General features: G+C 38.5%; 1 protein-coding gene across 1 annotated transcript; it reads left to right on the forward strand.

The window, feature by feature from the left end:
- The first annotated feature begins 234 nt into the window (after positions 1-234).
- LOC140064474 (keratin, type I cytoskeletal 42-like) lies at positions 235-13,393 on the forward strand. The gene is made up of 8 exons (XM_072111404.1): positions 235-701; positions 5,740-5,822; positions 8,000-8,156; positions 8,830-8,991; positions 9,490-9,615; positions 10,469-10,689; positions 11,188-11,222; positions 13,212-13,393. Exons 1-8 carry the CDS (start codon positions 309-311, stop codon positions 13,322-13,324), a joined length of 1,290 nt encoding a protein of 429 aa, XP_071967505.1. The 5' UTR covers positions 235-308; the 3' UTR covers positions 13,325-13,393.
- Positions 13,394-14,066: the final 673 nt, after the last annotated feature.

Raw genomic sequence — 14,066 nt, forward strand, 5'->3', positions numbered from 1 at the left:
ATGTCGTGCAGGTATAAAGCAGAATTTATGTAACTTAACTACAGAAGGTCATTTTTTCAACTTCTGAATATTTGTAGACATACACAACAAGATGTAATGACTTTTTAAGATCTGTAAATGAAACTGAATGCAAGGCCCAGGCTTTATAGGATTCAAAGGTTTTGTTTGCTTAGCTATTCATCTATTATCAGCTCTGGAGGAGGAGCGGCTATGATTCTTGGATATAAGGATTCTACACACAGAACTTTTTTCCAGACTTCAGTCATTCTTCAAGTCCAGACACACTAATTGACAAGTCAAACTTCACCATGTCTTACAGTGTAGTTGGCTACAAGAGAACAACTTCTGTAGACAGATCCCCAGCATTTGGCAAAACCATATCCACAAGATATGCTGGAAGCGTTTATGGTGGCGCTGGTGGATATGGAACAAAGATCTCGACTGGTTCAGGCTTTGGTACTTCCTTGGGTAGCAGCCTCCAGATTTCCACCAACAGTGATGTCTTACTGGCTGGAAACGAGAAGGAGACGATGCAGAACCTGAATGATCGTCTTGCTACCTACTTGGATAAAGTAAGATCTCTGGAGGCTGCCAACGGAGAGTTAGAAATAAAAATCAAGGAGTGGTACAGCAAAAACTCAGGAATCGTGGAGGCTGACTATAACAAGTATTACCTAGCAATTGAAGCTCTGAAAAACCAGGTAAGATATTAATATTTCATATATATTCCATTTTAAAATAACTGAATTTTAGTTTTTTTAACCAACCATTATGGCTCATAAAATACAAACATGTTCCACCCACTTCATTGTGCATGAGCAACAAAAGGTACATAGGGTGTAACAAAGAAAGTCTTTTCATGTCTGTCATGTTGATTTTGGCATAATGCATTCAGTAGTTCCCAAGTAAACACCATAAATTATTACTTAAGCAATATTTCACTGAAAATGTTAACGAGCTGTCAGCAGTAGAATGGGGCTTCTGAAAAGAAGGGCAGGTGGCTCATGAAATGTTCTCTCAAGTATTAGGCAACATGGATTCTTAATTTTCCAGCAACAGCGCCCCCCTTCTTACAAGTCTGTGTCTGGTATTAAACTTCATATCCATTCAAGTGTTAATACTAGACATAGCCCATGCCATGGGTAAGGGTGACACTGCTTGTTTCAATATTGTAAAAAATTAATTTCACATAAATGTATACACTGGTATATGGTAATTCAGTAGGGTTCAGTGGTAGGTCCCTCTTCTTTATCCATCAGAAGGCAATGGAAAGAATGGACCCTTCCAGTTTTAATTTCCAAAGACCAACATATGAATAACAGGCATTTTATACCCTACACTGTAGTAATTCTGCAAATCTTGAGAAGTATCTCCAGAAAATAGAAAAATATAGAATCTTCCAAAATGGTCAATATTTAGCAGATAGAAATATAATTCCCAGAGGCAAAAGACCATTAGAAACTAGACCTTTATACGTGGACACCAAATTTGACATGACACCGGGGTGAATAGGATGGACTTGTGAACCTTTCAACCCTTATACTATGCATCTATAACCAGGGAGTAGCTTTATCTCAGAAATGATTCAGTTTGCCACCAGGATTAGGGATTAAGTCTTGGCAGAGAACTGGGTTATAAATAGAGAATTTATTGGAGGAATTATTGGGAATTTTATGTATCAGTAATAAATGTGTCGGATAGGGTCAATATTTGCTAATCAGATCAGATGGCTTTGGCACGCGACATACAAAAAAAAAATGTATCACTAATATTATGGGTCATGGTAATTCCCTAGTTATAATTCCATTGTGTATTACATAAATGTTGTAGGATATGGGTTAACAAAAGCTAATAATATTTCATAATTCACTATACTGTACTATTATATGTAATTATTGATCTCATTTCCAAAATCCCTATTAAAAAAACTAAAAAGATTTGCTCTGCTCAACCAGAAGTCCTCGATGATATGTTACAATGTATAGTTTCCTTGTATATAAATCAACTAGAACAATGGGGAGAAGCACACACTCATGGGTGTTACACTGCCCCTTCACTGAGGTTTGTAACACAGTGGCCCACATTTACTAATAGTAAGGCAAACTGCACTACATTCATGAAGACCGGAGGACTTGCCGGCATAAATGTGGCGGCCGATGCGAGTACACACCAGAACGCCCCTTTCTGTGCATGGGATTGTGTTGCGGCGTGCGTAGTGTAGCTGTAACACAATACTAGCGCAAACACTTCATAAATACATGTGCAACAAGACTGGCGTAGGCCGCATGATAAATGTGGCCCAGGGTGATCCTGGTACAAGTGCATGTGGCTTGTGCCAACTTCCAATTTTTGTTTTTAATTTGTTTTACCTTGTATTAAAGATTGTAAATCAACTATTTTAGATATTTGCCATGTATGTTCATATCAGGAAAAACTTCAGTATGTTGAGTGAAAAATGACCTGTGCCCCTGCACAACTACGAGTCACACCCTCTTCTTCAGTTCTCTCTAACCTTATATGGTCTGAAAAGCTGCTCATGAAGTCACCTGCTTTATATAACTTCCTACACACCTAGAGCATATAAACCTTTGACACAGATGAAGTAGTGCAATCCAGCCCATAGTATATTCAAATCAATTTACAAGATCTTAGATAAGGTCATTGTATGCTCTTCACATTCTCTTTTATGTAATATCTGTCATGGAAATGTAATTTGCTCTAACAAAACCAACCACTCCAACATTGGAGAACCGACTTTGAAGCATCCTCAAATACATGTTCTTTAAAAATATTATGCATAGTAAAATTTTTCCAAAAGGGGAATTAATTTAGACAGATCGGTGACTTGGTGCCTGGATCTACTCAGAGGCTCTAGCTTCTCGGTAGATCAGACATAAACTCCGCTAGTTCATACTTAAAATCAGAGGAGTTTTTTTTTATAGCTTCCACCAGTTTTCACGCCACTGACCGCCCCGATCCCCACCCAGACAATACTAATGTGGCATGCAGGTCGAAGAAGCCAGGAAACTTGCAGGGCAGATTAGAAGGTATAATAAAACTCCCCAATGTCTTTGAGATGACTTCTCCTTTACCCAGACCAGAATGTTGTATATGATCTGCATATTGCACATTTATGCAGCCCCATGGAGTTGAATAGAGCAGAAGAAAACATGCATGACCATTTCTTCATTCAAATAAGGGAACCTGAGAGCTCGATCTTATGACCAATGTTGGCAGGACCACCACAGACACTTATTGTCTCCCTTGTGGCTAAGCAGATGTCCTGTTTGTGGTTCAAGACCCCTCTTCCTTTCATAATATTACTCCCACTTTCCAAAAGTCAGAAATGAAGGAGGGGGAGATTTTAATGAACCATCACCATCGCTGGTGGGTTCTTCATGTACAGTGGATGTTGGGAAGAGGGTAACTCTAGGGGCAGATTTATGATACTTTATCTTAAAGGATACGTCCTATGATTTCCCCATAGTCTATAATGTAGAAATAAATGCTAAAGGATGTTTTTTTATAGTAAATCTTGAGTATATGCATGTGATGTTCTCCAGGAAAGGGAAGATACTTCAGTTCTTGATCGCATAAACCATAACTATTTACATCAGTGCCATAATAGTTACGTCAATCGGACGCTGTTTATCGCACATCTTTGCATATACATTACCTGGGGATTATTTCCTCTTGGTGGTAGTTTCTATATAGAATGACATGGTATACGGGAGTGACACCAGGCCCATGGGGTAGAAATATATCACTTTGATATATGATCAGACGTGGTTAAAGAATAATTCAAAGGGTGAAGCGATTATGGGAGGGAACCATCACTGTGAGAAGATCATTGTGTAAAAACTCCTTTCAGCTGGAGGAAAATTAGAGTAATATTTACGCACCCATCGTAACTTCACTCCGGCGCTGACACAAATAGATCAGTGGGAAAGTATCAAAGCTTTATTGTCAGTGGCCTGAAAAACATCTCTGACACGGGCTCTGCACCGCAATTACAGGTCGGCCAATATTTCCGATAATTAAATATCAGTTCTTTTTGGCAGGGGTTGGCTTTGTGTTGTCATGGCAAGCCTAGCCGCTTTCTCATGTACAGGAGCTAATTTCTCTATCTCAGCCAATTAAACCAGTTTCTAATAGGATAAATAAATTGTGTTTATGTCTGAGGAAATGTCTGATGAGGCTTTTCATTAGCAGAAATCCAGACCTCAAATAATAAAACAACTGCTAAGGAATATATTGAGCAGTTTGCAGAAGCTCAATTATACCAGAAGTATAAAAGGTTGGGTTTGTTTGTTCTGTGATTATTTTGTACTAGTTAAAGAGGCTGTGAAGATTAGAAAAGATTTGGGTTTTAGATAGATATCGCATTAACCTAAAAGGGACCTGTCACCATAAAAATGTAATAAGGAGGCAAAAGAAGCTGTGCAGTTTATACATAACATCCTATCTGCAGGCAGCATGTTATAGAGCAAGAGGAGCTGAGAAGATTGTACATAGCATCCTATCATTAGGCAGTATGATATAGAGCAGGAGGAGCTGAGAAGATTGTACATAGCATCCTATCATTAGGTGGCATGTTATAGAGCATGATGAGCTAAGCAGATTGAACATAATGGGGCACATTTACTTACCCGGTCCTGTCGCGATCCCCGATCCGGACGGTCCAACGAAGATGAAGACGGCGCAATTCACCAAGATTATACACCCGAGATCCTGCATGTGTCGCTTCCCCCCTGGGGTACGCTGGAGTTCACCTTCTTTTTCCCAGTGTAAGTGCATTGTCTTGTGACACAATTTAAATGTTAAATCCTGCGCTCAGTCCGAATCCGTGGGATTGTCCGCCGGCCCGCCCACCGGTTTCTGTTGCATTAAAGCCAGCGCCGATGTGCCAAAATCTGATCGTGTGCGCCACAATTCCCTTTTAAATGCAGCACAAAGTGGTAATATCCTATTTGCAGGTAGCATGTTATAGAGCAAGATGAGCTTGGCAGATGGTATATAATGTCCTATCTGCAGGCAGCATATTATAGTATAAGAGTCATTGAGCAGATTGTACAGAGTGTCCTCATAAAGCGGATATAGTTTTTTGGTAAAAGATTCTGGGTAGCTTTAAACACTTCAATCTCTGCTTTTTCTATGCTGTGATGTCACATGAGGGGGAAATAATTATCCAACTATGCGGATATCCATAGAGTACTGTTGAATGGACCTGAACTACAAAGTTCGAAGTCTTTCCCCAAAATGGCAGCGCGCAGTGTCACGTGGTCGCATTAATTGTCACCAGCAGTTTTGCCAGCAACTGTCAAACAGTTAACACCTTGGTGGGAGCAACGTTTGAGGGTATTACTGGTGGGGGCTCAGGACTGGGTTCAGGCACACTCATCACTACTAGAGAGTCATGTCCTTCCCCCGTTGTACCCAGGAGAAAGTCCCAAGCAGGGGATCCGTCTGCATGATGTCTTCAAGCCCAGGTGCAGCCTATCTAATACACATCAAAGCAGGGGATCCCATTAGAATTACAAATCTATCTACACTTGTGCCAATCGCTACACTCAATAAAACATGCAAGTTTTCTTATGGGTAAAATGACTCATTTCTTTTATTACATCTTTAAAAGTTCTCATATGTTATTTTTGACCAAACCTAGGTGTTTCCAATGTAACAAAATAAGAAAAAAAATGTTACAGTCACATGTAATGAATGTGTATTGTATTCTTCTAGATACTTGATGCTACCTTGGACAATGCTCGAATTGTCTTGGAGATAGACAATGGTAAATTAGCAGCTGATGACTTCAGACTCAAGTAAGCAACTTTTCTCTTACTTTTTCATAGTATTATATCCAGGGGCAGACAATAGTAACATAGGTTGCCTATGCATGATAGTTATTTGGATCAGTACGTCAGATACCTGCTGTCAACATGGCGCTCTCACATTATACGTAAAAAGCAGAAGTGCCATGTACATATCACCCATATTTACAATAGCGTAGTCAATAAGACAATTATTCTGTAAATAATCCAAAAATCTTTATTAATGTAATTTTAAAACATTTTACAATACATAAATAATCAGATAAAAAGATATGTGCTAAACCACAGCCTCTATGACTATTGGATTTAAAAATGTTGGATTGTCATAAGGACCAGGATTAACAATAAATCTTAATTGCAGACACCTTTGATAACTGTTACAGCTGATCATTGTAGCCTGGGACTAAACTACAGTAAATTACCAAAATCCAGAGGTCCGTTTGTAACTAGGGGTTGTCTGTAAGTCAGGGGTTCATCAGTAGGGGACAGCCTGTATCTAGAGAGTAGGGGAACCGCACTACAATGATATAAATCAGATTGATTTACACCCGAACCATAACATTATGCTCTATACAAATATATAAAATCAGACGTCCCCAATTTAAGGACACCAGACTTATAGGCGACTCCTGGTTACAGACGAACCTTTGGATGTTGGTTATTTACTGTATTTTAGCCACAGTCTACAATGATAAGAATTATCAAAGGCATCTACAATGAAGATATTTTTAGAATCCTTGTTCTTAAGGCAACCCAAAAGTCATAAAATCCAATTGTCACATGCACCAAAAAAATTGTCTATAGTTATACTATAAAATATACTTGTTCTGACCTGCATACAAATTTAACTCAAGAACAAACCTAAAAAATGTATCCTGTACATAACCCGGGGACTGACTGTACTGTACATAAAAGTACAATAAAATCCCATGCAATATTGTAGATCCATGCAACGCTGATCAGTAATACGGCAGTGTGAATAAGCCTTTAGATTGCATTGAAGTTGAGAAGATGTAAGGTGAACAAGGGAATGAGCACAGGCTGCACAATGTCTATGTGGTTACTAATTTTGCAGGGGTCCTATTTTCATATTGGACACAAACTATACAGCTGTTTTTCCTATCATCCTGTTTCCCCCATGATTATGGGGGTTCTCTCTAAGCATCCCCATTTCCTCCCTCACTGCAAAGACATGTGATACTGAAATGGAAATTAGAAAGGGAGATATTGGGGACAGAGAGGGATGTAGAATATGTTGGTGCCAAATTAACAAGAGAAATAAAGTTTAATATGGCACTTTATAGCTAGGAATCAAAATAGTTTCTAAAATCTAAAATCAACAAAAAAATGGCTATGGATGCTTTGCAAAATGATCAACTGAATGTCATAAATAAATGATGTGGAGTAAATTTTCCAACACATGGTTGCATAAGTACAGCTGATTAAAGGTTGGATTAAATTACAGCTGACAAGTTCCAGCTCACTTCATGTCAGCGGTTAAAGTCCTAGTTAGTCCATGCCCCATGAAGAAAGCAATCTAATCATTAAAATATAGGAAAACACCTATAAAGTACTCACCATCTTGGTTGCCTGGTGTTTTAGCTCAGTTAAACCAGTGGTCACTTCCCACTTTAGTCACAGTACTATGTCTCTATCACAGGCCAAACTAACAAATGTGTATTTCAAAAATATAGCCAGTTTTAATAATACATAAGGTCATTCAATAGGCCCACAATGAACTACACATATTTGCTTTATTTAATCAGTTACTTTTGACTACTTCCGAAACTATTGGAATTTTTCTCTACTATTCCAGAGCAATCACTGCTGTTACTTTTGTTACTAGGCTCTCTACTGTCAAATGGGCACTGCTAGTGTATCTGCTCCTGTGTAGGACCGCCCACCTGACTGTAGAGAACCTAGTAAGAATAAAAGATATTGAAACTAACAGTAATGATTACATAGGAATGGTGGAGGCCTGAGAAATAATCCCAACTGCACCAAAAACAGTGAAGTAGTAGCAATTAAATGAGGAAAGAAGTTGGATGTTGGTGGACCTCTTCAGATGCCAAACCATGGAAACTATCATGTCTGATTCTTTGATTGTTTAGGTTTAGGCTAAACACATTTTCAAACTTTAACTCATATTTGTTAATTGTGCATTGTAGGTTTGAAACTGAGCAGTCTATGAGACTTGGGGTGGAGAAAGACATTATGGGACTGCGCAAAGTTATTGATGACCTCAGTTTGACCAGAGCTGACCTTGAGCTTCAGATTGAGTCCCTTCAAGAAGAGCTGGCCTACCTTAAGAAGAACCATGATGAAGTGAGTTTGTTTTTTATGGACATTATTGGTGAAACTTTCTATAATATTATACAATTTCCAATACCTTTCATATAGCAAAACCAATAGTTTAATTAATTAACATGTCCACTCCCAATTTACTTCACATCTGGGTCTTACGGTTACTTCTGTACCTCCCTAGGTTACATTCTTTGATCTAGAAGTTGAGAATATAGTGGTGCTGTCACTTACATAATTTTTAAGTGTACCAGAGCCTTACATGAATAGACAAGGTAACACTCAATAGACAAGGAAATGCGGAATAACACCCATGTCACAATCTGATAACATTATTCTGTAAGCCAAGATAAGGTGTGCCAATATCCTTGGCACGCTGGAATCCATGGCACCTGATACAACACTACACTTGGCATGTTGTACCATAATTTGTAACATTAAACAAATTGTCATTAACATGTTAACCCTAGATCAGCTTAATGCAGTCAAACACTAGGCACTGATGTCTACATGGGCATTAGTGGCACAAATATCAGATCTTTCAATTACCAGATCCTCAGTTATTGTCCTATTTCCCAACAGCCCAAACTAAGACCTCACCATTGCCAAAATCTACATATACTCTATGTTCTGTAACTGTTTTACATATCCTGAAGTGAGAAATGTGATCTCAAGTAACTTGTTGCTCCATATACAGGAGGTTGGAGTTCTTCGCAAGCAAGTTGGTGGAACCGTCAATGTAGAAATGGATGCAGCACCACCGGTGGATTTAGCCAAGATACTGAATGATATGCGAGTTCAATGTGAAAGCGTAGTGGATAAGATAAGGACAGAGGCAAAGGAACACTATGAAAGCCAGGTAGGTTTGTGTTCCTTAAAAATGCTAGAAAAGAATAAATTCAGGGTTGGAGTTGACCTCATTTGGTCAGGAGGAGGGTCTATAGAAAGATAGGTGATAGAAATATCAGAAGGAGGGTCTATAAAAAAAGGACAATAAAAATATCAGGAGGAGGGTCTATAGAAAAAAGGACAATAGAAATATCAGGAGGAGGCTCTATAGATAAATAGGTCATAGCAAACAAAGCTACTCACACAGCAACAACTTAATGCTAATATATTTTAGAGATTTTTTTTGTTTTATTTTTAGGCAAATGACTTAGAATGTTTAAGTTCTCTAAATATATGTTTTGTCTTATTTCCATGTTGTTTGTTACTGCAACTCCCCCACAGTACAAAGAGACTATAGAAGTCTCAATGGCAATATTGGGATATAGGTTTCCTACCAAATTTATACACAAGGAGATATTGACAATTATTCCTATACTCTTATACACTCTGTTTACATGTTGATTTTTAGGTAGAAACTATCACTGTCCAGATAGATACCAATACCACTGAGCTGGAGAACTCCAAAGTCACAATTACAGAGCTACAACGCAGTGTACAAGGTCTGGAAATCGAGCTCCAAGCAGAACTGAGTAAGGTAGGTTGATAACCTTGTGATTCCTTGTACATAGCTCCAATGTATGATATTATGGCTTTTCAAAGCTTCTTATGTATCAATTACTATTGGTATATGATATGTTATGTATTAGCTCACTTGCATTTAAAGTAATTTTGGTTTTTAGGATTATATAAATGTAAGAACAAAAGTTTCTTCCTTCTCCAAACTTTTCTATGCATTCTGCCAAGCATACACATGTTTTCATTGTGGATGCCCTGTTAAACCTAAACATCTGCCATTTGGGAAGGACTATGCTACTCCATTAGCCTCCATAAATTGTTTTGGCTAACTTATATCAAATGAGTATGGACATCTTAATGGACTTATTAAACTGACCAAAAAACATACTAATTTCTGGCTGAGAAATAAAAAAGTGGTAATGGTCACCTACCATCAACACTCTATTACAGTGGCAAGGCCAAGCTCTTGTTTGAGCAGAGGTGATAAGGCAACTATGACCAAAATGGCTGATCAAAGGCCTCATTGGTCATATGTGGAACAATGGTGACCTGCTGATATGTCTCTGTTCTGACACATGCAATACTGAGGTCAGTAATTGGACACAGTTAATTACGTCTAATCACTTCTGGTCCTTCAAGGATTGGAAGCAGAACAGCATCTTGGTGCTGAAGCCTGGTGCTAGTGGAAGATGAGAATGCTTCAATTTTTTTTGTTTTTAATATTTCTCCTTGTCGGGTTGCCACAGAAATACCCCATTAAGTATCCCCATCTTATTTATGATATTTATGGGATATTCAATCAAATGAAAATAATAGTGGTTATTTTCCCAAGTAAATGTATACTTTAAACATCCGGTATCTTCTCTCCATAGAAAAACGCTTTAAGTGCCACACTTGATAACATCAATGCACAGTATGCCGCTAAGCTGGGCCAGATACAAGCATTGATCAGCAGTTATGAAGCTCAGTTGCTACAGATCCGGTCAGACATGTCACGACAAGCTCAGGAATATGAGCTTCTCCTCAACATCAAGATCCGTCTGGAAATGGAGATAGCCACCTACCGTCGCCTGCTAGAGGGGGAGGAAACAAGGTAAGATATAGAAGCTAAAACGTACCATTCAATATTATCCAAAGAAATACAATGCACATCTTCAATGTAGAATTACAATGTTCAAACAGAGCAAATGTGCATCAGAAAAACTTTTATGTTTTTTGTATGAAACCCATGTAGGTAAAGCAAAGCTAAATGGGGGGGGGGGGGGGAGGGGGAAGGCCTGCATCATTCTGCAGTGTGGTTTCCGTACTATCTTAGAACTGGGAGGAATAAACTTGCTGCTTTACTTTTACCATGATGTGGTTTAGAAAACATGGCAGACATAAAAACATTTGACCAACATTAGAGCCAACGTTAGGTACCCTCAGCACAAAGTCTATATGAATCTGGAAATCATCATATATATTTCCCTATCATATGATTTTATTCTTCAGGGTTGTTTTATGCATTCGATTTTACAAATTTTATTTATAAGGGTCAAATGTTGAGCAGTAACGGTGGAGACATCATTTAATTCTTATATTTCTCTTTTAGCGTCTTGACATTGGAGGAAGAAGAGAGGCAAAAAGGTAAATTTTGGGAGAGGCCTGAAATATTTAGAACTGCATAAGCACCATACATTTTCCAATACCTGTAAAACTATTAGTCCCATCCATAGTTCCTTGCAATTAGATTTAATGCCTACTTAAATTTTAACCCCTTAACGACCTGGCCTTTTTAAATTTATACATTTCCATTTTTCACTCCCCACCATCAAATATCTATAACTTGCTTATTTTTACACATAAAGATCTCTGTGAGGGCTTGTTTTCTGCGTAAAAAATGACACTTTATGGTGACAATATTTAATATTCCATGCCGTCTACTGGGAAACGGGAAAAAATGAAAATGCAGTGAAAATGGTGAAAAAACGTATTTGCGCTGTTTTCTTGTGGGCTTGGATTTTTACGGCTTTCACTGTGCGCCCCAAATTATTTTATTCTTTGCGATCATGGGATAACAAATTTGTATAGGTTTTATAATGTTTTCATACATTTACAGAAATAATAATCTGTAGAATTTTTTTTTATTTTGCCATCTTCTGGCACTAATAACTTTTTCATACTTCAGTGTACAGAGCTGTGGGTGGTGTCATTTTTTCAACATTTGATGATGTTTTCATTTTTAGGACTGTACGACCTTTTGATCACTTTTTATAACATTTTTATATATTTTCAAAATGGCAAAAAAGTGCCATTTTCAACTTTGGGCGCTTTTTTACTATTTTTCAGATCCCCTAGTGTACTTTAATCCTGGGTTATCTGATTGATCCTACCCTATGTTGCCATACTACAGTATGGCATTATATGGGGATTTTCCTCCTGATTCAAATCATGCAAATAACACATTGGGGCAGATTTATCAAGCAGTCTGAATGTCAGAATATTTCCAGTTGCCCACGGCAACCAATCACAGCTCAGCTTTCATTTGACCAGTGCTCATGAATATTTTAAAGGGGAGCTGTGATTGGTTGCCATGGGCAATTGGAAATATTCTGACATTCAGACACTTGATAAATATGCCCCATTGTGATGAATGGTTTAAAACGAGACAGCCTTGGGTCTTCGGAAGACCCGAAGCTGTCATGGCGACCCATCTCCACTCCACAATGATGTCACGGGGAGCGGCGCTGTTCACCGCCAGCTTTGCAGCAAATATGCAGCAATATACAGCAAAGACTTACTGGCTCCATGCACCTTCACCCAACGCTTGCAGGGGAAGGAGTTAATAAAACGGTGAACGCATTAGTATGCCAATTTATGGAACAGAGGGGTAACAATGTTTGTGGACTGTATGTGATCTGTATGTGAGCTTTCATGCACGTGTGCTGGTGGGGCTGTTGTATATCGCTATTCCCACGCCCCCCCCCCTTCCTATTGCATAGAGTTTCTATGTAATATGACAACTCAGTGACCTTCTGTTCATTTTTCTAGTAAGAGCAAATGCAGCAGAGATTTTGAAGTAAAAAGAAGAGTGAAAAAACAGGAAAGGAAGGAGGGAGGATGATAATAACCTGAGTACTTTCCCTTGATAACATATAGTACAAAGTTCCTTTTAACTAATAGTAATGGTTTATGAAAAGGTTGTTAAAATGTAGTGTCTATTTTAGCATAAAACCCCTTCTTCAGTCCTACGCTTACATATTATGTCCTGTTAAACCTTAAATTATTATCGTTTTGGTCAATGTATTTACAAGTATAATGCACATAAAACGTGTGAAGGACGGACATCGCAAGGGATATTGGTCCCCACAGAAGCCTATTGTGTATGGCTGTGGTACGATAACCACACAAGTGTGTCACCATACCGTAGTACGCATAGAAAAAAGATAGAGCATGCTCCATCCTTTCCCGTGTTTATGGCCGGGTGCCGTGCCTTTCTATGGAGAGGGGAGGCGTGAGCAGCACTGACTCCTCCCCTCTCCAGCATGTGGCGGGCGGTAGAGTTACTATGAAAGAGGCCTTATATTTACAGTGGAGTTTATTCATTCATAATCATTCATGTTCTTTTCCCTCCAGAACTTCTGAGAAGCCGAAAAATCAAAACAATTGTAGAAGAGGTAATCGATGGAAAGGTGGTGGCCACTGAAGTCAGAGAGGTTGAAGAGAAGTTACCAAGCATAAAACAATAAGAAGAAGCTTATTCCTACAAAAAACATGACTTGATGATGATTTCAAATAAAGAGACATATGCGAGTTGACTCAATTTTATTTAATTTCTTTTACATAAAATAGACCAGAATAGTTCTGAAAATATTTAGTTATGGGTTATAGACGGTCCTCTACTTAAGAACACCCGACTTACAGACAACCCCTAGCTACAAACGGACCTCTGGATGTTGATAATTTACTGTACTTTAGCCTTAGGCTACAATAAACAGCTAACAACTATTATCAAATGTGCCTATAATGAAGCTTTTTTGTTAATCTTGCTTCTTATGACAACCCAAAAATTTTTAAATCCTATTGACACAGGGACCAAAAAAAATTTTTTGACTGGGGATACAATTATAAAAAATACAGTTCTGACTTACATACAAATTCAACTTAAGAACAAACCTACAAAACCTATCTTGTATGTAACCCGGGGACCGCCTGTATTCTTATCTATCTTGTTCATTATAATATCTTTCAATACCTATTTAGGGGTATTTGAACTGTCAGCCTATGCAATTGTATTGGCTAACATAGTGCCTGTGACTATCTGTGAAAGGATCTTACAGGCATTTTCTATGGACAGCCACAGGGTCCTAGATCAGACCCTGTAGTTTCCTTGTAGTAATGAATGGCTCCCCCCATAAACACTGCAGAGGAGGGGAGGGGGAAGGTCACTGTGAGCGCGAACAGCAGTGGGGCAGGCATTTACATGTCATA

Source organism: Engystomops pustulosus, chromosome 6 (genome assembly GCF_040894005.1).
Source record: "Engystomops pustulosus chromosome 6, aEngPut4.maternal, whole genome shotgun sequence".
Classification (NCBI taxonomy): domain Eukaryota; kingdom Metazoa; phylum Chordata; class Amphibia; order Anura; family Leptodactylidae; genus Engystomops; species Engystomops pustulosus.

Bases quoted from the DNA above. Each gene is read 5' to 3' on its own strand.
- LOC140064474 (XM_072111404.1), top strand. From the start codon at position 309: ATGTCTTACAGTGTAGTTGGCTACAAGAGAACAACTTCTGTAGACAGA. The intron at 8,992-9,489 runs GTAGGTTTGTGT...GTTGATTTTTAG, and splicing joins AGGAACACTATGAAAGCCAG to GTAGAAACTATCACTGTCCA. The intron at 11,223-13,211 runs GTAAATTTTGGG...TTTTCCCTCCAG, and splicing joins GGAAGAAGAGAGGCAAAAAG to AACTTCTGAGAAGCCGAAAA.